Source organism: Vombatus ursinus, unplaced genomic scaffold (genome assembly GCF_900497805.2).
Source record: "Vombatus ursinus unplaced genomic scaffold, bare-nosed wombat genome assembly UNPS02014768.1, whole genome shotgun sequence".
NCBI classification, from domain to species: Eukaryota; Metazoa; Chordata; class Mammalia; order Diprotodontia; family Vombatidae; genus Vombatus; species Vombatus ursinus.
This window is the reverse complement of record NW_020954546.1, coordinates 34,642,214-34,665,852: the sequence shown is the minus strand read 5'-3', so window position 1 is coordinate 34,665,852 and position 23,639 is coordinate 34,642,214. Positions and strand designations below refer to the sequence as shown.

Sequence of the window (23,639 nt, the reverse complement as noted above, 5' to 3'; positions counted from 1 at the left end):
CTTTGAAATCGGGGCTCTTCCCCCTGTACCGCATCTGCTCCAGCACTGTCAGGTAGCTGGGGACTCCAAAGGCGTCTCCCACAGAAGCTGTGCCAGGGGTTGAGGGGGAATAGGGAGAACGCTGGGTCTGGAGTCAGAGGTCCTGGATTCGAATCCTGCCGGTCACAAGCCGGCCTGGAGGGAGCGCTAGCTCCACACTCAGAAGAGGCCACTTACCTCTCGGGGCCTCCGCGGCCTCATTGGTCAGGTGACCAGGCTGGACACCGGCCTCCGAGCACCCGCGCTTCTCCACACCCGCGGGCCCGAGGGCCACCCACGAACCCCGCCTCAAGTTACTCCACCCAACCTCCGCCTCTCGGAGCTCCACCCCCGACGCTCTCCGAAGAGGGGGCGGGGACTCGCGGGCGTCGCCATGGCAACCGCGACAAGATGGCTTCCGGGATTGGCGGGATAAAGGGTCACGACCACGAGGCGCTGAGCCTAGAGCAGCTTATACAGCTGCGGAATTTCAAGGTGGGTGCAGCCCCAGTCTGGGGAGGGGCGTGTGGGGTGTGTGTGTGGGTGGAGGTAACATGAACACCGTGTGGAGGGGTCCAGGGGCGGTCTTCCCCTCCCCCCTCCATGCACGGCGCTGGGGCTCGGCCCGGCTTCCTCTTCCCCGCCTCGTCCTCGCTCCCTCGTTGGGCTCCCGGACTGCAGGTCAGGCCGTCTCTCACCGCTCAGGGAACGTGGGCTCAGTCCGGGGGGGTAGGAGTTGGACAGGGCCTTCACTTCCTCGTCCCCTCCGTCCCCAAGCAGGGAGCGTAGGCTCAGCCTGGGGGCGGGGCCTCCTCTCCCTCCTTCTGTCCCCGGGGTGGGCGGGGCCTCCTCTATCCCGTCCCCTCCCTCCCCAAGCTGGGAGCCTAGGCTCAGTCTGGGGGCGGGGCCTCTTCCTCCTTCCCCCGCCCCGTCCCCAGGGTGGGCGGGGCCCCAGCCGCGCCCTCCCTCTCTCCCCGCCCAGATCCGCACGCGCATCGCGGACGAGCAGTACCTGCGCTCACACAAGGAGGTGGAGCTGTTGCTGAGCGGCTTTTTTAGGTAGGCGGCCGCGAGGCCTCTTAAGCCCGGCGTCAGCCGCTCCGGTGCTCTGGGGGGAGGACGGGATGCGCGGCCTCGGAAGCCCCCTGCTCAGCCCCGGCTACGGCCCGAGCCTGGTTCTGCAGCCACCCCTAGGCGGGCGCCTGGTCCGCAGAGGTTAAGTTAAATTCTTGAAACAACAGCAACTTCATAACCACCGTGATAATGGCTGGGGGTCACTGCCAAGTGACTTCGGTGAAAACGGGACCATTCCTCAGATTGCTTAAAGTGACCCCCACCCCAACCGGCCCTTCCACCTGGCGTCGGCAATGAACGGCTGTGACGGCCACAGACGAGGAGCAGGATGGCAGGCCTCCCAGTGATGAAAAGCGCATTAAGACGCCGTCTACAAGGGCCCAATGAAACCAAAGACGAGATGTCTTAGTGCGAAAGTTGACGAAGGACAATCGGAGAATGGGTTGGGGGCAAGGGCTCTTTTCCATTTATGCTTGAAACCGAAATGAGGGGCTCTCTTTGCTGGGCCTCTTTGCTTTCCTTTTAAAGTAATTTTCTTAATTATTTGGGACCCTTAGGGGGGTGGACAGAAATAGATTCAGATCTATCCATGTTACTTTGTAAACAGTATTTCTTAAATCTAAGAAAAGGTTGAAGTCGTGGGCCAGAGGAGTTTTGAGGACTCACTGTCAGCATTATTCACTGCCACCACCACCCATCATCAAAGTTATCTAAAGGAGTGAAAATAGGTTGTCTTTGTTCGAATAATCATGCAATCCAAGTCAATGAGGATTCAAGTGGAGACCAGAATTAAATCAGCATTAATAATCTAGCTCTGCCAAGGGGTTGGACTATTTGGGGGAGTGTGAAAGGCAGTCATGGTAACTGCGTATCAGGTGAGCTTTTCCCACTTGGCTTGAAGAATTTCCAGGAGGAGGCTGGGTCACTGAAAATTGGGTGTGTCTGTAAATTAGGGGATACAGTAAGGACAGAGGATTCATATCCCTGCCTCCTTGGCCCTGAGGGGAAGTAGTGTGAGTGGTTGCCATGGAGCATGTTTGTCACTAGATGACTCCTGATTGTGTCCTTAAAGTCCTTCCAACAACCTTCTCTTTGGCCCCTTCCTAATCCTCTTTCCTCTGTGCTCTCAGGGCAGGTAAGATGGGAAGCAGTGGGAAGGGAGTAAGTTTGTCTACTGTCTTTATGGCGGGGGAGCAACAGAATGAGACATAGTTAGTTCTTCATTTTTTTGGATGCTTCCGACGGCCAGAGAGAGAATCTGTAGAATCTCTACCACAAATGCCTGCTGTTTAACACTCTTTGCAGGGTTTAACTTGGTAGTATTTAGCTCCAGGACTGACCTAAGTTGTGAGGCACTCTCAAGCAGACTCCCCATAGTCTTACACTGGTGCAGAGATTTTCCTACTTGGATCTTTTGAATCCTACTATTTTACTGTTATTCATTTACAAACCTCAAATATGTACTGTCACATATGTAAAACATGCCTATGTATAGAAACACAATAGACAATTTCAAACTTAGACATAAAAGCAGGGAATAACTTATTTTACATAGCTTAAAACCTCAGGTTTAGTCTGAGGTACACAATGTATCAGATAGTAGTTTTCTCTCTCTTTTTTTAGACAAAAAGAGGAGGGCAAAATCCATATGGCTGTGCAGTTAAGGGGTTCCCAGATATCAAAGTGTATTTAGTCAAGGCCTGAGACAGATGTATGTGGTTGGTGCCTGAGGGGAAGTCCAAAAACTGGGAAAGTAAGGAAAAATGAATCGTTATAACTCCTGGCTGATAGAGCACCACCTGTATTCTACATTTCCCAGTATAAAACAGGGTGGGAAGCCATGGTAACCTTTTCCTTTTAGAGAATTTCACCTTAGTCTATTGGAGGACTTTCTTCCATGCCCAGTTTTATAATGTTAATCACTGAGAAAATGGGATTCATTTTAAACCAACCTGGCTTATTCCAAAAGGTGAGAGATACCTGCATGTGTTTCATTTGAAAGCAGGAATTCTTAATCTGGGGGTCCAGGGGCCACAAGAGGTCTGTGGATAGATTTCAGGAGGCTCATGAACTCAGATGGGGAAAAATTATATCTTTACTTCAAAGAATTGGTTTCCTTTGTAATCCTAAGTATTTTATGCATTTTAAAAACATGATTCTGAGAAGGTGCTTAGGACATAAGGTTCTAGAGCCTCTACAGCCCAGAGTAGAACAGCATAAAAATGTTTTTTTTTTTTTTTTTCTGTCAGGAACTGATCAGGTTATAATTCATTTGAAAATAAAAAGGACTTTCAATAGTTACAATGTGGATTAACCTGCTTTTTCTTTCTGATGAGAATACCTAATGAAATCAAGAATTGCTTATTTTTAAGTCTTTTTTTTTCCCCTTCCCTTACCCTTTTGTATTCTCCAGAGAAATGTTTTTGAAAAGGCCAGTGGATATCCAAGAGTTTGCTGCCGGTGAGACTATCATTTTTTGGTGTTTGATCATATCAGGAAAAAGCTATCGCAGGTTCAGATTGATTGGCAGAATCCCTGCAATATGGGATCTACTTGGGATCCTGCAAAGTAGGGGCCCTTTTCTTTCACAGTCATTTCCTTAGACTACAGACAGGTGAGAGAAGAGGCAAAACCTCCCAGGGGAGGTATTTGCTAAGTGCTGCACCAGGGCCTCCCTGCACTCCATCCTGGGATAGACCTTTACCTCTTATATCCCTGGCTTTCTTCAGGGCCTAGTTCAGGTGTCACCTCCTGCAGAGAGCTGATCCAGTATCCCAGATGCAAATAACCCTATACCTAGAAATTACTTTGCATTTAATTTTGCTTGCATGTTGTTTTCTCTCATGAGACTGTAAGCTCTTTGTGGGCCAGAGACTTTCTTTTTTATCTTTCTACCCCTAGAATCTATGGTACCTGGCACATAATAGGGACTTAAATGCTAGTACTACACATTCCCAAGGGAGACACTAGCATCACCATCTCTGGAAGTCTTTAAGGGAAGCAGAGCTCTTCATGCAGTAGTATTTGGTTAGGAGGTAGTGGATGTGTTGGCCAGATGACCTCTTGGTCCCCTTCTAGCCTGAAGAATTAGTAGTAGGTATCTTCAGTCCTTTCTAAGCAGATCTGTGCTACCAAGCAGATCCTGCCTAATCCATACTCTGCTGTCTGTAAAAAACCTTGCTTTGTTGTCTTGCTGAGTTCTGGCTCTCCCCAATGAAAGGATATTCTCAGAGGGGGTGTGAAATCTGAAATTCAGGAGCTGGCAAGCAGAGCTTGTTATTTGTACAGGTCAGAAATGGGTTAGGGAGCTGAAAAGCCCAGATAATCCATCTTCAGAATGTTCCTTGGGCATCAGCAGGCAGATAAGCAAATAGAGTTCAACCAAGGGAAGCTTAGTCTTCGGAGACTAAATCATAAGTAATGTTGAGATTAGGCTCCCTGTCTTATAGTAACATAAACTGTCTGCACTGAATCCTTTTCCCCCACTCAAATGACTTCCTCCCTTTGCTTCTTAACCCAGAGTATTTCACGGACCCAACACTTCCTGAGAAGATAGAGGCAGAGCTAATTGAAAAACAAAAGCAATAGCAATTAGCTGAACCATGATGTTCTAAAGCACAGGTGAGAGAATCTACTTTTTGGAGTGTTACCTGCACCCACTCAATCTTCTTTGCTTTTATGAAAATATGCACTGTTGTGTCCAAGGCCAGAAAGAATCTCGGCAGAAGACCCAAATTTAAAATATCTGATATTTCATTTTATTGAGGTTGGTGGTGGAGGGGAAGAGAGCAAGTGGAGTCACTTAACGTGACAGGAGTGGGGAACAAACCTGTGGCCTTCTAGGTCCTTGGGTGTTGCCTTTTGACTAAGTCCGAGTTTACAGAACAAATCCTTTTATTAAGGGGATTTGTTCTGTGAAGTTTAGATTCAAAGGGCTGCACTTGAGGACCTAGAGGGTCACATGTGGCCTTGAGGCTGCAGGTCTCCCCACCTTTTTGTCAGGAGAAGCAAGAAGTATTTAACCTAGTGAGATAAGAGCAATTGAAGGCATGAAGAATAAATGTAGGGAAAAGAGACCGTTTTGGTGAGTATCGAGTATTGTGAATTTTGCTTTTCCTGCTCGATTCCAGATTTTTTTGCCACCTCCCTCTGTGCCTCCTTGACAGGGAGGTGCAAGAGGGTTCTGTCCCATGCAGTGCTAATGATTCACCCCTCTCTTCTGTGTTGGAATGGGATTCTTCACAGTGGAGTGGCAGGAGCTAACAAGATTATTTTCTAGTGCAGATACACCAGTGGCACCAATTCAGTTTCGCTGTTAGGGCTGGTGCGTGTTATTTTTAATCTAAAGGATTTCTGAAGTAACTTTTAAGACTGACCTTTCTGGAGGAGTGGGGCAAACTCCATACTGCTCGTGTAGCTAAACCTGTTCCTGTTTCACAGGGTCCTATGAAGATAAGAAATTTGCTCCATCATCATGAGTTTGTAAGTTACCCTAGACTTTGCCCCTTGTGTTATAAAGCTCTGCATTAAAAACAGACTTGTTTTCCCTACTGTATTTCATCACCATCATCTTCCTCCTGAACCCCCGTTTTGTTCCTTTTCCTGACAAGATCAGTAGCAGGTTATTCTATCTCACTGCAGACTCTCAAATGACTCCCAGATTCTGGAGACCTGTGTAGCTTCTGCACATTGAGCCCAGCGCCTGGCTGAATGTAACACACTGGATATTGGTTTTGTGGGTGCAAAAATAGGTGGGGATTTCTTACGGGGACATGGAGCAAAGGCAAGTCAAGTCCACACTAGTATCAGCTGCTTTTTATTCTTCACTATTAGCTGACTGAGAACCTTGTAACAGTGGGGGGTGATGATCAGCTTTTTTATCTCCAAAAAGGCAAGAATGGCGGGGAGGGCAAAGCAGTGAGGCTAGAAGCACTTCCATAGTGTTGACAGCAGGCAGTTAAGGAGGGCCAGGTATTCTGTCCTTGATTATCTTTACCAAAGTCGTCAAGTTTAGCCCTGCTAAGACTGAAGGGACAGGGCAGATAAACTTTTGGGATCTTTGCTGACCAAGAAGTCTTGCTTGTTTGTCTTGCTCCAGCCTCTAAAATTTATCCCGTTCAGTAGCTCTGTCACACGTACAGCCTTGTACCCTGATTATCTTTCATTAGCATCACTATAGCGACAGAGTCCAGAGTAGGAGTTGTGGTCAGTCAAAGAATTTTAGAGCTGGAAGGGACCTTAGAAATAACAGGATCCCAGATTTAAGGCTGCAAGAGGCCCTTCAAGGTCACCTGGTCCAACCCCAACACTTTAAACGTGAGGGGCCTGAAGCCCAAAAAGGTGATGAGACTTGTCCACGGCTGAACAGCAATTTGGAGGCGGCAGGGCTGGGCCCCACCCCAGGGCTGACTCAGAAGTGAAGGGCTTTCCCCACTGTTACATACCAAGCTGCCTCTCTTATTTCTCAATCCTTCTCCTGTATCATCATGGAAGGAAGCAAAGTGGGGCACTCTGAGAACTACCCAAAACTGAATCATGAACCTCTAGGCTCGGGGTGGAAAGCATTTTAATCATGTCTCAGCCAGAACTACTGATGGCCATGGCATCTTGTCTTAAGAAGCGAGACAAAGCCCCTATCTTCAAACAACACACCAGTGCCTCTCACCTGTCATGTAGAGAGCACTAGAGTGGGGATCATGGGAACTTTGCAGAATGAAGACTTGGTTTCTACCCTTAAATTTAGAGTGTGGGAGGCACAGACACAAGAGCATTTTTCAGTATAAGTACAGCAATGATAAGGATGAGGCAGCATGGTATGGTGGAAGTTTTCATGCTGGCCTTGTAATCAGAGAACTGGGGGCTCAAACTGAGGCTCTGTTCTTCCCTGGGTAATAATTCAACTCCTCTGGGTCTCAGTTTGTTCATCTGTAGCTTGAAGAGCTTGGAAAAGATGAGCTCAAAATCAGTGAATCTATATGAACACCTAGGTACATACGTGTATAAAATAGTATGTGATGAGAGCTCATACCATGAGAGGGAAACTTCAGATACGGGGACTACCAGTGGAGACAAGGTTATTTTTCTATTTAAAGGCGTGTGTGTGTGTGTGTCTGTGTGTGTGTGTGTGTGTCTGTGTCTGTATACAGGCCTTATAAAAATATGGGCTGGACTTTAATTTAAAGCTTCTCTTTTCTGCTCCTTCCTCTCCCACATCGGCAAAGACTTCCTGACCTTCCATGTTGTGAACGTAAAGGTGCAAAGGCTAAGAGCTGAGAATACCCAGTAAAGACCGAGGAGGGGGAGCCCCTGCTGCCTGGTCTGGGTCTGTATGTAGCTAAGCAGAAGGACCAGGACAAAGAGGGGAGCTGAGCTAGGAGTGGTGACTCAACATCCTTCTTTGGACTGATGCCTTCTGATCCAGCTGCCTGTCTCCAGGCAGGACTGCACTATCTCAAGAACAATTAACTGTGAGAGTGATTCTTTTCTATTGGTCCTGAGAAGACTGAAGTGCTTCATATGACAGAAACTCAGAGCAGACAGGAGTTGGCCAGTCACTGAGACCCATCTATCCCTGACGAATGGTCCCCCAGCTTTTGCTCAGAGACCTTTGGTACTTGCCAATATGGCCTGTCCCACTTTCAGACAGTTCTCATTGCTAGGTTTTCCCTGACAGAGATCAAGCCTCTGAAATTCCAACTCCTTGTTTCTAGTTCTGCCCCTGGAACCAACTCTGGAATCAGGGTAATTCCCCTTCCACAATTCCTAAAACAAGTATGTCACTGCATGGCAGATGTAGCGATAGAAAGGGCCTCAGAGGTCAAGAAAAGCTTTCGTTTTACAGAGGAATAAACTGAAGCTGCACCTCACCAACTACTTGTGGGCTCTTCATCTTCCTTTGCCTGTCTTAAAAGAATCTGCTGTCTTTAGCCCCACCTCTTTCTGAGAGCAGGGTCTTGGTCATGAATTCTATTGCTGATGACTAGCATGTTGCCTCACACCCAGTAAGAATTGAATATACTGTCTGTTCAGTGCCTCAAGTTTCCTAAGCTCCTGGCACTTCCAAGGGCTGCCGAGTATGCTGAGCTAAGGAAGAGCCAGTACATCTGGCTGCACTGGACCAATATCAAGTCCCTACTTTTCACCTTTCATTTATTTAGCACTTCCTGTGCCAGTATCTGTGCTAGGCACTTCAGATACATACAGAAAATGGAAGGACTTTACATTCTATTGGGAGGAAACAACACATACAGCAACAGTTCCAATACAGGACAACAACCAACAGAGTTCCACTACAGAATAGGTACACAGTAATTTTAGAGAGGAGGGCACTGGGGGATAAGAGGAATGTCCTATAGGGGGCAGCACAGGAGCCTTGAAGAGAGGGGCAGGGGGCTTCAAGGGGAAGAGATGAGGAGAGTGTCCAGAGACAGAGCAGAGCTAGGGAATGACAGGAAGTGAGCCTGGGAAGAGCAGCTGAAGCCAGAGAGGGGAGCACACAAGTGAGGAAACTACCTGTATAGGTGATACCTTCTCTACTATTTACGGTCTCAAGAGAGATACTTAGAGCATTTAGAAGTCAAAGAACTTGTCCATGGTAATATAGACCAGGGCTTCTTGAACTTTTTCCACTTGTGACCTTTTCAGCACTTCTTAAATTGTGGGTCTTGACCCCATATGGGTTTAAGTGCTGAATTATAGACAACATGTCAAGGGCAGAACTTGAACCCAGGTCGTCCTGATTTCTGACAGTAAACAGACTATTGGACCTTCTTAAGAAGTGATATGGTCAGGCCGGTGCTTTTGGCAGCTGTGTGGAAGATGGGAGACTGGAAGCAGGATGACATTCAGGAAGTTACTGTAGTAGCCCAGGTGCAAGCATGATCTAGGGTGGTAGCTCTGTGAGGAGGGGACAGATAGAAGAGACCCAACAAGACCTGTCAATAAGTAGATATGGGATGTGAGGGGGGAGAACAGAGTTGAAAATAATCAACAGACCTGCTTAAGGAAATAAACCTTCCTGGAAGAGAGAACACATGGGGAAAAATGTTCTATGGTAGAGGCGATCCTCTAGTTGGGGACCAAAGCCCAGTTAAAAATCCTTCCTGACCTCACTTTCCTGCATCAGATAATGAAAGAGCAGAATTAAATGATTTCTTCCTTTTTACAACAAGCTACCTCACAATGCACTTAAAAATGACCTTGGCATAATCCAGCAGTCAACCTTGACTTAATGGATAGCCTTTCTCTTGCTAATGGCTCTGAGCTCATGCAGGACCATCTCCTCCCCTCAACTCCCATGAAAAGCAAGTTAATGAGTCTTTTGGCCCCTATTCCAGAGTCTCCCAGCCACCAGCCCCTACACATTTTAAGCCTCATGGAGAAGCAAAGGCAGCCCTTTCTTTCTAATCCTTTGTTCTTTTTAGTCTAGCAACCACTACAATAAAACTTGGGACTTCAGACAGATGCCGCACACGAGGAATTATGAACGCAAGTAAATAGTCAGTGTCTTTTGAGTGACGCTAAGCTTACCTGTAGGCTTTTTTTTAAAACCTGTTTCATTTCCATCACCAGAAAATGAAACTGAGAGGCTGGCAAAGAACAACTTGTCCATAAAGAGCTGTAATATATGGGAGTCTCATTTGTTTTCTCATTTACTATCTAGGGTCAAAGCTTAGCACCTCAAGAACCTGGCTCAAATATTTCTCGTTCTTAGGTTCTGTTCCCAAGTAATGACACCTCCATAGAGCACAAATATCTTTATTGATGATCATGATGCAGGTGGTGGGCACACAGAATGGAGAGATCCTAGTTAGGACTTCCATTTCTCCTCACTCAGAGGGGCTCAGCCTGACTCTCAGTTTGGAAGATGCCCCGTGGTAAATTCCAATCCTTATCACATCTCCTGACTCCAATGCTTCCTAAGCAGGTCTGCAGCAAGGACAGTGGATGGAAAGCAAAAAGGGCTAGAAACATCCACGACGTAGTTGGCAAACACAGGGAAAGTGATGTGTTCTCTCTGATGCCTTTATACACTTAGACTCCAAACTAAGTCACAGTAAGGGAAGCAGGATCAAGGGTAGATCTATCTTTGCCCCACTGATTCCAGAGTAGGCACCTGGAAAGTATCTGGTTGCCACAGGTGGAAAGAGAAGTCTTTACTGGTAGGGTCCATTTACTTGGCAGCTTGCTGCGCTAACCAATGCTTGTATCTCTTGGTCTTGGGCTTCTCAAAATTCACCACAGACATGGGGACCCTCACTGTGTCAAGCCCATTCACCTGCAGACAGACAGACAGGACATCCAGGGATTGGAAACGACACCATCCCAAGACACCATTTAGCATTTACCTTCTCAATTAGAACAAGAAAAAGGATTCATGCAAGGGGGAAACTCACCGTCACCTCACACCAGTACTCGCCCCACCTTGTGATTGGCTCTTCAGGTAGCTTTAGGGCATGTGGGGATACTACCACGCCAAGCTGCAAGACAATATTCAAAAATCTGCCATTAAAGAAAAGCCTCACCAAACTACTTCCAAAATTTTTCAGTCTTGCCCACTCCTGTGCAAAGATTTGACCAAAGCTAGTTTTGTTATAGTTTCAGTTTCCCAAGGGGAAAAAAAAAACAGAAACAGAAGCAAAGACGTACCAACCCAATCTCGGGATCATAAATTTAGGTGGAAAGGCTTTTAAAGAGCACTGAGTCAACACCTTCATTTCACAGAGAAGGAAACAGGCCCACACGCGGTAAATGGTTGCTGGAGCCCAGCCAGAGATTAAAAGGCAGAGCCAGGGTTTGATTCCAGGACTCTGACTCCCAATCCATCACTCTCCACTGTAATACATAACAAATCACAATAGCAACACACATTTACTATAGTGATCGAAATAAAAACCAAACTCTCCCCCAAATCTAGCTTGTTATAAAGTGATGGTAGGCATAACTAATGCTATTTTTTTCAGTGCTTACAGATTGTGGAAGGGAGCCTTTCACATAGCATTTGGCGTAACCAAATCAAATGCTGTTTAAATAATCAGCCAAAAGTAAGTTGGGGAGGGGAGGGGAGAATCTTCCACCTCTACTTCTTTCAGGCAATTGTGTAATGGTCTACTATGGTATATCACTTGCAATTGCCTGCTTGTTTCCTTCTAATAATCTTCACAGCTTTTAAAACACTTTCATACACATTATCGTTCATCCTCAAAATGGTCCTATGATGCAAACAGGTCCAGTGTTATTATTCTCACTTGACAGCGGAGGAAGCTGGAGTCCTAAGGTGCGATTTGCCCAAAGGTCACACAGCCAGTAAAGAACAGATCAGGGACCCAAACCAAGGTGCTTGACTTCAAAGCCCATTTGCTTTTCCACTCCACATCAACAACAAACCTGATCAGTGTATCACTGCAAAATCAGTTCTGCCCTATGTACCCCCAAACCTGAATGATGGCATTCTGAGGCCTGTAACCTAAGGGATGCCTTATATTTATATTACCCCCTTCCCCACCTCTCCTAACACAGAGATCTGCTATGAAGTCTGCCTAACAGACGTGGTCATCAAGGGATGAGACACTCACATTTTTGAAGAAGTGGCGGCAGACAATTTCAGGGTTTAGCTCCCACTTGACATTATTCTTCATTCCCACTTCCAGGTGGCAGCTCTTCAAGAATTTCACTGTCTGAGAAGCAGTGGGAGTGGGTAGGTTAGGAACAGATTTGGAAGGGTTGTACACATTGCAGCAGGGAGTGCTGGGTTAAATAACTTAGGGAGGATGGACAAGTTATGCATTTCAGCCAAGAGGCCGATGTACCAACTGGCTGTCTTAAACTTAGGATCCTAAAAGAATCAAGCCTTATCACATCTACTGACTCCGGTGCTTCTTAAGCAGGTCTGCAGGAAAGACAGTGAATGGAAAGCAAAACGTGCTAGAAACACCCACGATGTAGTTGGCAAACAGAGGGAAAATGATGTGGCGTTCTCTCTGATACCCTTATACACTTAAGACTCCAAACTAAGTCACTATAAAGGAAGCAAGATCAAGGGTAAGTATGTTTTTGCTCCACTGATTCCAGAGCAGGCGCCTGGAAGGTATCTGGTTGCCACAGGTGGATATTTCCTGATATTATGGAAGGATGGCTTAGGAAAGCCATCCCTACCTAGGTATACATCCTTCCTGGATAAAGTTCAAAATCCTTCTGCTTGGAATTCAAGGTACTTTACAATCTGGCCCTATCATCTACTTATTTCTCAGAACTCCCTTGGGAGGTTTTATACCTCCCAGGGTTGTTGTGAAGATCAAATAAAATAAATGTAAAGATAACTGTAAAGCACTTAGCGTGGTGCCTTGCACAAAATAAGCACCATATAGATGCTAGTTGTTATAATAATTATAAACTAGATAAAATAAGCTCCTTGAGGACAATAGCCGTGACTAATGTTTCCTCACATCTCTCCAAAGGACCTAGCACTCTATTAAGTCAAGGATTCCTCAATAGTAGATCTACAAACTAGATGCTGTTTCCTCTCCATTTCTACCCCATTCCCCCCCACCCCAATACCTTCATACTACTGCTAGTTTGTGATCACCAGGACTTTGGGGGACTGAAGAAAAAAACCAAAAGCTGCTTCCGGTTAAAAAAAGACTGGGACTTCTGCAGAAGGCATTCAAATTCTGACTGAAGGATCCCCACTCACCATCACACCAGTCTTGGTCTGGAGCTTCTCTAGCTTCCCCTCCTGCCGCAACTAGATGCGATAAAGAGCCAAGGGGAGAAAAAAAGAATCCAGTGTAAATAATATTTCCCTCTTGCTTGAAGAGGCAATAGGTTTGGGCTTCTGGATCCCATTCCTTTCTGTCACTCTACATTTTCAAATTAAACCTCAAAATTGAACTAGATAACATGTTTTCCTTCCAGGAAGAGCCTAAGGGTTCTAACCGCTGTTTCCTTTGCCTCTTCATCTCCCTGGTCGTGGCTCACCTGGTTCTCAGCCTCAAACATCTTCCTGTTCTCTGGTGATGGGTAAACAGCAAGACCCTGAGGAAGCAGTTTATTCCGGCCCAGTGATTTCTTCACTGTGACAGTGTCGCCTCGGATTCCGAGGTCTGCCAAAGGGAGCAACATAAAGGTTAAATATTATGTCAGATAACCCAAGAAGGGGAAGAGAGCCAACTGAAGAGATTCTTTCATTTGAAGCTTACTCAGAAGACAGTATAGGCATATGTCAACTAAGGACATCCTTTGGTTTCTTTTATGACTACTTTGAAATATGATGTTCTCTATACAGGTTTCTCCCTATTGAAAAATTCAAATATTTGTATTATAGCAAGATTATTGGGATTCAGAATCAGGAAAACATGAGAATGAGCCCTGGCTTTGCTACTTCTAAGATGTGTGACCTTGGGCAAGTCATTTAATCTCTCTGAGAGCATTAGTTTCCTCATTTGTAAAATGAGGATAATAATTAGATACACTGTTCCACAGGGTTGTTATGATGACCAAACAGTATGATTTTTGTCAAAGTAGATATAGAACACTATAAAGTATTATTATAAAATAAAATGAGAGAATTCACAGTCCTGTTTACACATCATGATTATACTAATACTATGCTCTCACTTTTTATACTAAATTTAATTCAGTGCTACAAACATCTATTACAAGTTACCATGCTAGGTACACACAGGAATACAAAAGTACGACAGAACTTGTTCTCAAGGACCTTCCAATCTAGTAGGAAGGAAACGTAGATACACATATACTTATGACTCAAGGCAGTGAGGAAAGTACAAAAGAGAATCCAAGTAAGGTGCTACAAAAAGGGAAAGAGAAAGTGACTATCTTTGGAGGAGTAAAAGCCCAGGAAGAGAGTTTTCCAAGTTCTTTCTTCTCAACAGCCTTGTGAAACAGAAGTACATTATTAACTCCATTTTACAGCTGAGGAAACTGACCTCTGAGGTCTCTTAACTCTAAAAGTATGAGCCCATGAAGCTAAAAAATGTCCAGTTAACTTGTTCAGAGAAAATAAAAGGAAGAATCACAGAAATTCAAGTATAGAAAGAACTTCAAACGTTACCTACCTAGTACAGACCCTGGGGATAGAAAGACAACAATCAAACAGTCCTTGCCCTCAAGGAGCTTATATTCTATTGAAGGAGACACCTACAAATACACAGACAAAATAAATATATAACCGCCTGCCATCTACTTAGGAAATTTTGAGAAGACACAAAGCTGGGACAAGCTGATGTTTAAAGATCAGTACACTGAGCCAAATAAAATATAATTAAATTTAATAGAAATTAAATCATTAAATAGGTATTAAATATAAATCCTACACTTGGGTTACAAAAAATCAGCTTTGAGATGAAGGACTAATCACTCAGTCAATCACCAAGCTTTTGTTAAGCACTTCTATGTGCTGAGCACTGGGGATACAAAGAAAGGCAAAAGCAGACCCTGCCTTCAAGGCACTCACATTCTAACCGAGGAGATTGCATGTAAATAACTAGGTACATACAGATATCTACAGACTCTGTGAAAGGTAACCTCAGAGGGGAAGTCATGAGTAGCTGAGGAGACCAGGAAAGGCCTCTTGACATCTGACCTGAGGTAAGAAGGGAAGGAATTCTTCCCCACAAGAAAGGGATGTCTAGTGCAAAGGCAGAGAGAGGAGATGGAGGATTATGTGTGGAAAAAAAGCAACTAAGTGTATCTGGCCTGCATGGAAGGTAGTAAAGGGTAAGAGTACAAAGGTAGGAAGAGGCAAGTGGGAGGTGATGAGCACCTGAACTATGGTGATGGCTAGTAAATGTAAAGTAAAGCAGGAGTAAAGAGGATGCATATGACGTGAAGGTAAAAAAGCCCAAGGTTAGGCAACATATTAGATATATGGGGTGTGAGGAGTTCAGGATAACACTGAGGTTTTGAGAAAGACTGAGTGACTAGAAGAATGGTGGTGCTTTTGACAGTAACAGGAAAGTTCACAAGTAGGAAAGGGTTTGTGAAAAAGAATGAGTTCTGTTTTGGATATGTTGAGTTTGAGATGTTTAAGGGCCATCCAATTTAAGATATCCAAAAGACAGTCTGACTGAAAGGTATCTGAGCTAGGTAGTTCAGCGGATACAGTGCTGGCCTTGGTGTGAGGAGGACCAGAGTTCAAATCTGGCCTCAGACACTTGACACTTAGTAGTTGTGTGACACTGGGCAAGTCACTTAGCCTTGACTGTCTCATCAAAAAGAAAGAAAAAAAAGTATCCGAAGGTTTTCATGGACTGCAACCTCAACAATATGATAGCTTAAAAAAAAAATGTGATTTTTGGTTCCATTAAGGGAAGTCAGAACATAGGAGGTGATAGTCCAGCTGGTCAAACCGTGTTTAGAAAAAATGTGTTCACACATAACACTCACTAGCTGTGTGACTCTGGGCAAGTCGCTTAACCCCAAATGCCTCACTTAAAAAAAAAAAAAGTTTTGAAATCTGAGTACACTGTTTTAGGAAGGACATTGATAAACTGGAGAGGGTGAGAACAGAGATTGGGGATTGGGTGATAAAGGGATTGAAGGTCATGCCATACAAGGATCAGTTAAAGGAACTTGGGATGTTTAAACTGGAGAAGACTTAGGATCGAACACCATGTCTTCAAGCATTTGAAGGGTTATCATATAGAAAAGAGCTATAAAGGAACAATGATATTTTGGGATTGTTAAGGTATGGCCATGGCAGAAAAATCTCTGCTTCCTCACCTCAGGCAATTTTACTTTCTCATGGACATTTCATATTGTGCTATTTTAAAAAACTTATCTGGCCAGCAGCATAAAAGGAAAACCTATGGAGGTGATTCAGAGTGAAGTCTGAAAATCATAAATGTATAAACACTGAATAGAGTTATTAAATTGGAAGAAAATCTTGGGTAAGGATAGTAAAAATTTCAATGCCTTACCCATAGGATCTCTCCTAATGGGGGTTTTGTAGGATACTTGTCCCAGAGCCCACTTTCCCGCTCAGGTAAACAATAGATATTGGATATACCCATTTTTTTTCTTTTTTTGTGAGGCAATTGGGATTAAGTGACTTGCCCAAAGTCACACAACTAGTATTATGTGTCTGAGGGCACATTTGAACTCAGGTCCTCTGGACTCCAGGGCCAGTGCTCTAACCACTGCGCTCCCTGGCTGCCCCAACACTCGCTCTTTTTAAAGAAAGGGGATAACCTTTTTGCAATTAAGCGTATAGAACAATGCCAGGGAAGCGGAGAATATTGCTCTTTTCAATCTACCTCCACTAAACTAACTAGTCATTTCACCCCGGGCCCTAAAAGACCTCAGGAATGAACTCCCCTCCCCCCCTTAAAAATTCAGTTAATTCCTTAATTATCCCTGGGCTAACAGATTCCTCAGGCCCCTCTGCTCTGTAGCACCTGCCGGAGAATAGGCAGGGGTTGAGAGAGCACAGAAAACTCAAACGTGCTGCTTGTGAGGATTTGCGAAAGGTCAGAGGTTGTGGCCCAAAGGGAGCCTGGTTTTATCTACCAACGTCCTACAGGTTTCTCTGGGCGCTTCACGGGGTAAGGAGCCCTCCTCCCGGTACCCCGAGGCCGGGCTCGCTTACCCTCCACCGTCCGGGTCAGGATGAGCTCCATGGTCCCTTGCGGCTGGTGCTGGGTGTCTTCCACCAGCCGGTAGACCCGGTGCCGCCGGCGCAGACGCGGACTCCGGCCCTCGGCTGCCAGCGGGACCTTCCACCAGCGCTCCACGATCACCGTGTTCTGGCCGGACACGGGGGACAGAGGCGGGCTCGGTCAGCCTGCGCGGGCCGGGCCCTGGGGATGATCCCCGCACTCAGCCCTCTCTCTCGGGGGCGCCCCGACCCGTCAACCCGCCCACCCCAAGCCCCGGGTGCGGGGTCCCGGCTGCCACCCTCCCCTCGTCCCCGCTGCTCGCTTCCCCCTCCCCCGCCGCCTCCAGGGCAAGCCCTCGGACCCCTCACCCAGCTGTGAGAGAGGCTAAAATTGCGCTCCAGGCCGGGACTTCCGGCTCCGAGCCGGGGCAACAGCCCCTCGGCTGCGGCCAGCAGCACCGGGCCCAGCCGCACTGCCATAGCCTCGGAGACCAAGGAGAGAAGGGCGCCAGCGACGGGCAGGGAGGAAGGACCCCAGCGCGGGCCAGAAGGGCTCTACCGAGTCGCGCCTGAGGCAGAACGTACTGCGCCTGCGCGTGAGAGGACAGGCAGTCTTCCTAGCCTTCCTAGGGTTTCTGGCTGGAAGGGTCCTTGGGAAGCGCGGAGCCTAATCTCTGTAAGAGCTAGGGAACCGAGGCCCAGAGGAGAAATGCTTAGGCAGTCAGATGTTTCCTGGCAAAGGCACGCGCAGATTTGAAACAATCATCCGTATGATGGCAACCCTCCCCACAGTTTGTTTTGGGGAGTTTGGGGGCCACAGTCTTAGTAAAATTAAGAAAAGCAGCCTGACTTTGCAAAAACCAATCAAACCAAACCCAGACAAAGCTCAGACCAAGGAGGCAGGAGAGCTGGACTCCGGCTGTCGGCTCAGAGATTCTCCCCAGCGAGGAAGGGGCCTCCTGTGCGTTAGCCAGAATCATGAAAGAGAGAGGGGCAGAGACAGACCATCCTCAGAGACCATTTATAATCAGAGGGCTAGACCACCCTCAGACTGTCTCAGGGGAAGAATAAAACCGAGACAGATGGATGCTCCACGAAGCTCCGAATGGAAGAGAGGTTCCCTGTAAATGGCTAGGTGACTTCCAACGTTGTGCTGATTACATCAAGCCCTGGAACAGTATAAGGTTTCTCAAATAAAACCCACAAAAAAGATGACCTATCCTCATAGTTAAAAAACCAAGTGGATTTAGATAGTATTTTTCAAGCTCTTATCTATTCTGCACATAGTAAGCGCCTAATTCGTGTTAAATTGAATGAACATTGACCTTGGGGAAAGAGAACCCTTAATCTGTAGATACATCCGCCTGCAAATCTGCCCAGTTATTGAAGGGCAGGATGAAATCTGAAGGAGCTCCTATTCTGCCAAGTTAAAATGCTACAGCAAAAATGAATTAAATAAGGAGATAAACAAATGCTAGGTTATGGGCCAAATAAGAGGAAACTGGTAGCTTCATCAGTTGAGAAAAGACACATCCAGAACACTTCTTCCCTTGGATTACAGCTTTGCAACAGAGAATACATTTCAACCTTTCTCTCCTCAAAGCACCACTACTTGAATGGGGAGAGGGACTACTCTTTGAGGGAGGATGGAATGACTTTCAAAGAGTAACATTGGAAAGCCTGTGTGTTGTCTCTGAGATAAATGGTACCTTTGAGCTGGTGGGTGAAGTAGATGCAGAGCAACAATGTGATCCTGAGATGGGTTAGGGCCAGGGTTTCTGTCCATGTCACAGTGGGACTGTCTCTGGCCTAGCCTAGCGGGTCACAATGGTAGTAGGTAGCATAAGTCCCCAGCTCCTCTCTCCTCATCTCACTTTGTTGCTGGGTGGCACCGAATTAAGAAACTGCCTTGTCAAAGGTTGTGCTTTCCTATATATTCCCTTTCGTATACCAAGAAAGGGAAAAAACGGAACCGTCTGTACCCACTCTGCTCTCCTTTTGCCTACTTTAATTACTGTTACAAGTACCGGTTCACGGTTCGGGAGAAGATGATGCCTTGTAACCCTTGTTACAGAAGGTAATAGTTCTTTTAAACTCTTCCCTAGCTACAGTTGCTCCTTTAAACTATTCCTTCATCTGCATTTCAAATTTCAAAATAACTTACCAACTGGCAAGGGGTGGGAAAATACTGAAATAGGGTGGCAGTTTGGGATGCCTCTTCTCTGGTGAGCTCTCAGTAATAAAGATATTGGATTAGAGGACAGCAGAGGGGGACTGATATGATGACTTGGGGAAAGGAGATGGTATAAGGGGGTCCAGTGCTCCACATCCCTCCCCACCATACACAGACGAGCTCCTAATTTAGGCCCCTGCTTCTTAACCAGCCTCATCGTAACTGAGAGGGATAGCCTGACACTCCGACCTCGGTGCTGCCTCCAGTGCTCCTGAGTCCCTAGCAGGCCTCCAGGTGGGCAGAAGCACTGAGCAGGGAGACCACGAGCAGCTCAAAGAGCTGTACTCGGTAAGTGGATTCTAGGGTGGGACCCTGCACCTCCACCTCCAGCCCAGGTCTTGCTCTCCATAGTGACATCCTAGGCAAATAGCCAGTTGAAGGAGAAACAGTGATAATTTTAGAGTTGTAAGGGAATTTAGAGATTTAGTTGCAGCTTATTTTACAATTGAAAAAGCAGGTCCACGAGGAGCATAATTACCCAATGTGACAAAGTTAGAACTAGAAACCAGGTGTTCTGCCTTTCTGTGTTCTTTTCCCACTCTAGTATATCCTTAGTATGACATGCCCAATTTTGGTTTTCTTACACACAAGCGGGAAGGGAAAGAACAAACCTAAATGGTGAAAGAATTAGCAGAGTAGGCAGTGGGCAGGAATCTGGCATAATTGCCTTGAAAACAGGACAATACTGCTGCCTTGGGAAAGATTTTTGCTGTTGAAATGATGGTAAAACAAAAGAAGAAATCGTCTTTAAGTTCCTATACTTTACAGAGAAGGATGATAAGTATATTCATTCTCCTCTAAGGAAAGAGGGAAAATGGTAAAAATTAATTGAGGTTAGACAATATGCCATCTAGATAATGATTTTTGAGTGTTGTTAGGCTCCAGAATTAAGGGATACTATGGAAGCTCCAATAATGAGATAATCTCACCGCACCTCCCAAACTAAGACTGTTTTTTGGGGGGGGGGTAGGGGGGGCAAGTTTGGATAGTAGCAGTATCCAGTAAATAAAAAACCTTTTCTAACTTTGGCATTTTCTTTTTTCTTTACAGTCTGGGAACCTGACGGTGCTAGCTAATGACTCCCTGCTGCACCAGGACCCAGTACAGTTAGATTTCCACTTCCGTCTCACCCCTCAGGCTTCTGCCCACTGGCACGGCCTCCTCTGTGACCACCGACTCTTCCTGGACATCCCCTACAGGGCACTAGACCAAGGCAATCGGGAGAGGTGAGAGTAGAACCCTTCATTATCCCAAATTGGATTACTGTAATGGGAAAGCCAGCGAATATCAGTTGTCCCAGAAACAATGATGCTCTAGATGTGAAAGACCAAAGTACACGTAGGGATTAAATGAACACGAAGATATAATACGTATAGGAGACTAGGTCTTCATGGAGATGAGCTTTTAAAAGGTCCACAAAAACACGGGACCCTTAGGGTTCTAGAAATTATGGTCACTAGTATGTTAGAATAATATTCTTCCTATGGGAGGAAGAGTCCTTGGCTTTTTACTCTGGATAAGCCTAATAATAACTGCAGACCTCAAAGGATTATTTACAACACTGACTTAGGAAATTTGTTCCTTAGGTCTAGGTCAAGAGGAAGGATCAGTGACTGAATTTCATGATTTGTCTGTCCCCTCTATCATTACTGAGTTATGCCCAGTAGCTTTTCTTTCTCTGGCTCACAGTTTGACAGCAACACTGGAGTACGTGGAGGAGAAAACAGATGTGGACTCTGTCTTTGTGAACTTCCACAATGCTAGGAATGACCGAGGTACTGGGGTTGGGAAACTACCCTGTCCACTTTCTGCCCTGGCCTTAGTGTGGATGGAGGCTCTCATGATTATCCCTTTTCCTTGGCACTGCTGAGAACATAGGCTTGGGGAATAATCCTTACGGGGAGCTTTCTATCCATGCTTAACGGGAGCTGGCAGACAAAGTAAGGGTATGGAGAGGTGGAGGGAGAAGGACTTGGTGATCTTGAAAAGGCCTTTCTGGTAACTTACTTTTTTCTCCCTCATAGGTGCCTTGCTTCGGGCCTTCAGCTACATGGGCTTTGAGGTGGTTAGACCAGACCACCCTGCCCTCCCACCCTGGGACAACGTCATCTTTATGGTATACCCCCTCGAGAGAGATTGTTGCCACTTCTGTAGTAAGCCTTCCTGAGTTCAGCCACGTTCCCACTCAAGTGAGAGGGCTGGAGCTTTAACAATATGGCTCAGGCCCCAGGCACAATGGGATCCAGAGTCCTAGGTTTTTAGGATGTGATTTAGGTCGCCTCCTCCCAGCCCAGGAATAAAGGGTAGTAGAATCATCAATTCTTGGCTTCTGTCTTAGAGAATAATGGAATGACAGTACTGCACTGTATATATTTAATCTTGAGGCAAGCTGGTCTAGGGCAGTGGTGCCAAACTCAAATAGAGACTGAGCCACTAATTTATACAGAAGGATCCCTGCAGGCCACATATTGACTTAGTTTTACTATCTAATGTTACTTTTTATTGTATTTTTAAAATTAATTTGGTTAAGTATTTCCCAATTACATTTTGATTCAGGTCTTACTTGGGAGTGTGGGCCACATGTATGACACCTCTGGTCTAGTGGATATAGTTACTGCTGGACCTGGAGTCAGGAAGAACCTCAATTTTATGGGCCTTGAGCACCTGTGTGACCAAGGGCATATCACAACCTGAGTCTGTTTCCTTATCCATAAAGTAGAGATAATACCACCACCTACCTTCTAGGGTTGGTGCAAGGATCAAAGGATGCAAAACATGTAACCTCTAAAGCACCATATAAATGAGTTATTACTAGAATTTATCCTTGTCCCCTGTCCATCCTCTGCTCATCATGTGAATGATATTGCATCAAGGCAGTCAGCTGGACCTCAACAGCCATGACTTCGCTCCCTCCACTACCAAAACTCTCAGCTGAAGCCCGAATATTGAGGTGGGGTTTAGCTCCTTTATTGGTTCTGTCCTTTACTTAAACCCCTTTAAAGCTCCAATTAGGTACAGGAAGCAAAGGGAATCTGGACACACGGACCAAATCATTTTTTGCAGAGAAGGGAATAAACATTTCTGTAGAGCTTACAATGTGCCAGGGACTGTGCTAAACACTTTGCAAATATCTTATTGATCCTCACGGTAACCTTCTGAAGGTACTATTTATCCCTGTTTTACAGCTGAAGAAACCAAGGCAAACAACTAAATGGTAGTTGTTTACTTAGAGGGGAAATGTAAAAAATGCTTCATGGACCTACTACTGGTTCCCCTGGATCAGGGTCCATTACTGACAAGTCAGTACTGGAATTTTCTGAGGCAATAAAACCTTATCGGGGACATGGAGAGATATGATTTGCTCAACAGCAGCTTTCTACATCTAGGATACTACTTGAGATATTCTTAGGAGCTAAAAATGTTAGCTAATTTATTCCTATCTTAATCTTCCCCTCAGACAGGGGCTCTTAACCTCTAGGGTCTGGGAATTTTAAAAAGTATTTTGAAAACTGCATTTTAATATAATTGGCTTCCTCTGTCACCCAATGTTATTGTATGCATTAAAAATATTCTGAGAGGTCCACAACACACAAAAGATGAAGAACTTTTGTTGTAAAATATAAAAAGAAATGAGATCACTGTTCATTTCTATTAAAAACCCCACCACCTTGCATTTATGTACACACATCCTTTCAAAGAATCTGGATGTTCCCAATGTCATTCTTACTTGACAGAGAAACGGAGGCTGGAGAACAAATGGCTTTGTCAACCCTGAAGCCCTATGTCAACGTGCACTATTATTGTGCGAGGTCACAGTGAGCAGATGGGGAACCAGAACCTAGGACTCCACGTTTCCAATTCTGGATTTTTCCTATCACCAAACACTGTTTTACTCACTGTTCCAAAATTGGCAATTATTCTCAGTCTTTTCAATACTACACTAAGGAATGTAAAATTCATCAGGGGACATCTCCCTTCCCTGGATGGGACCTCTCATATTCATCTGAAATTAAGGCAGAGAACTTAAGAGCCGAACTTGGTCCTCCAGCCTGTCTTCTTATGTCTACAGGATTGCCTCTATTGCTAATTCAATTGGCAGATTTTCGGGTCATTTTAAAAACAAAACTTTAGTAATGATTCCCCTCAGAGGCTTACAGAGTTTTCTCTATTTTTACATAGACACTTATGTGCATACATATAATGGGCATTGCACCTACCTAAAGCATGGCATCTTATAATGTGTTCTTGAGTCCTTGTTGTTTTCCTACTTGCACCACAGCCTAGGTTCGAAAGGGAAACAACTCTTAAAAATCTTGTGTCCAGTAATAATGGCGTCACCTGAGGCTGGCAGGGAGCATCACCTGCTCATTTCCTTGGGCTATTTGATTCAGCCCTGTTGACTTTATACCCTACCTCTCAGCCACAGTTGTAAAGAACCCCATGAGCTTGTGAAGGCTCAGAACTTCCTCAATTGACAACTTAAGAATTTTCCTAGTAAGTCATCTCATAAAATGAAGTAGACTTAGGAATGATCCCTATTCTCAACCAACAGAACCTTAACAGCCCGTTTTCTATCCCAGTTCCAACCAAATACCCAGCATGGTGGGAAAATGCTTTTATTGCTAGTGGTTGTGGGGGGTGCTAAGGGAAGCCCTTCTAAGGCGGCTGATAAGACACATACACACGCACACACATATA

The 23,639-nt window shown here is 45.4% G+C and overlaps 3 protein-coding genes across 3 annotated transcripts; 2 read left to right on the top strand and 1 right to left on the bottom strand.

The window, feature by feature from the left end:
- The first annotated feature begins 429 nt into the window (after nucleotides 1-429).
- On the top strand, nucleotides 430-5,627 carry LOC114042762 (RIIa domain-containing protein 1-like). The gene is made up of 5 exons (XM_027861467.1): nucleotides 430-513; nucleotides 1,001-1,077; nucleotides 3,506-3,552; nucleotides 4,613-4,713; nucleotides 5,533-5,627. Exons 1-4 carry the CDS (start codon nucleotides 430-432, stop codon nucleotides 4,678-4,680), a joined length of 276 nt encoding a protein of 91 aa, XP_027717268.1. The 3' UTR covers nucleotides 4,681-4,713; nucleotides 5,533-5,627.
- Nucleotides 5,628-9,833: 4,206 nt separating this feature from the next.
- On the bottom strand, nucleotides 9,834-17,198 carry LOC114042761 (39S ribosomal protein L9, mitochondrial-like). Its single transcript, XM_027861466.1, has 7 exons — nucleotides 17,078-17,198; nucleotides 16,700-16,856; nucleotides 13,069-13,193; nucleotides 12,785-12,835; nucleotides 11,667-11,768; nucleotides 10,488-10,571; nucleotides 9,834-10,369 (listed from the first exon to the last, which is right to left on the bottom strand). The coding sequence occupies exons 1-7, from the start codon at nucleotides 17,186-17,188 to the stop codon at nucleotides 10,265-10,267; spliced, it is 735 nt and encodes a 244-aa protein (XP_027717267.1). The 5' UTR covers nucleotides 17,189-17,198; the 3' UTR covers nucleotides 9,834-10,264.
- Nucleotides 17,199-18,618: 1,420 nt separating this feature from the next.
- Nucleotides 18,619-21,108, top strand: LOC114042745 (ornithine decarboxylase antizyme 3-like). Its single transcript, XM_027861436.1, is given in 6 exon segments — nucleotides 18,619-18,785; nucleotides 19,093-19,153; nucleotides 19,155-19,229; nucleotides 19,992-20,167; nucleotides 20,631-20,716; nucleotides 20,966-21,108. Coding segments are annotated over 6 exon segments (570 nt in total). The 5' UTR covers nucleotides 18,619-18,756.
- The last annotated feature ends 2,531 nt before the right edge of the window (nucleotides 21,109-23,639 follow it).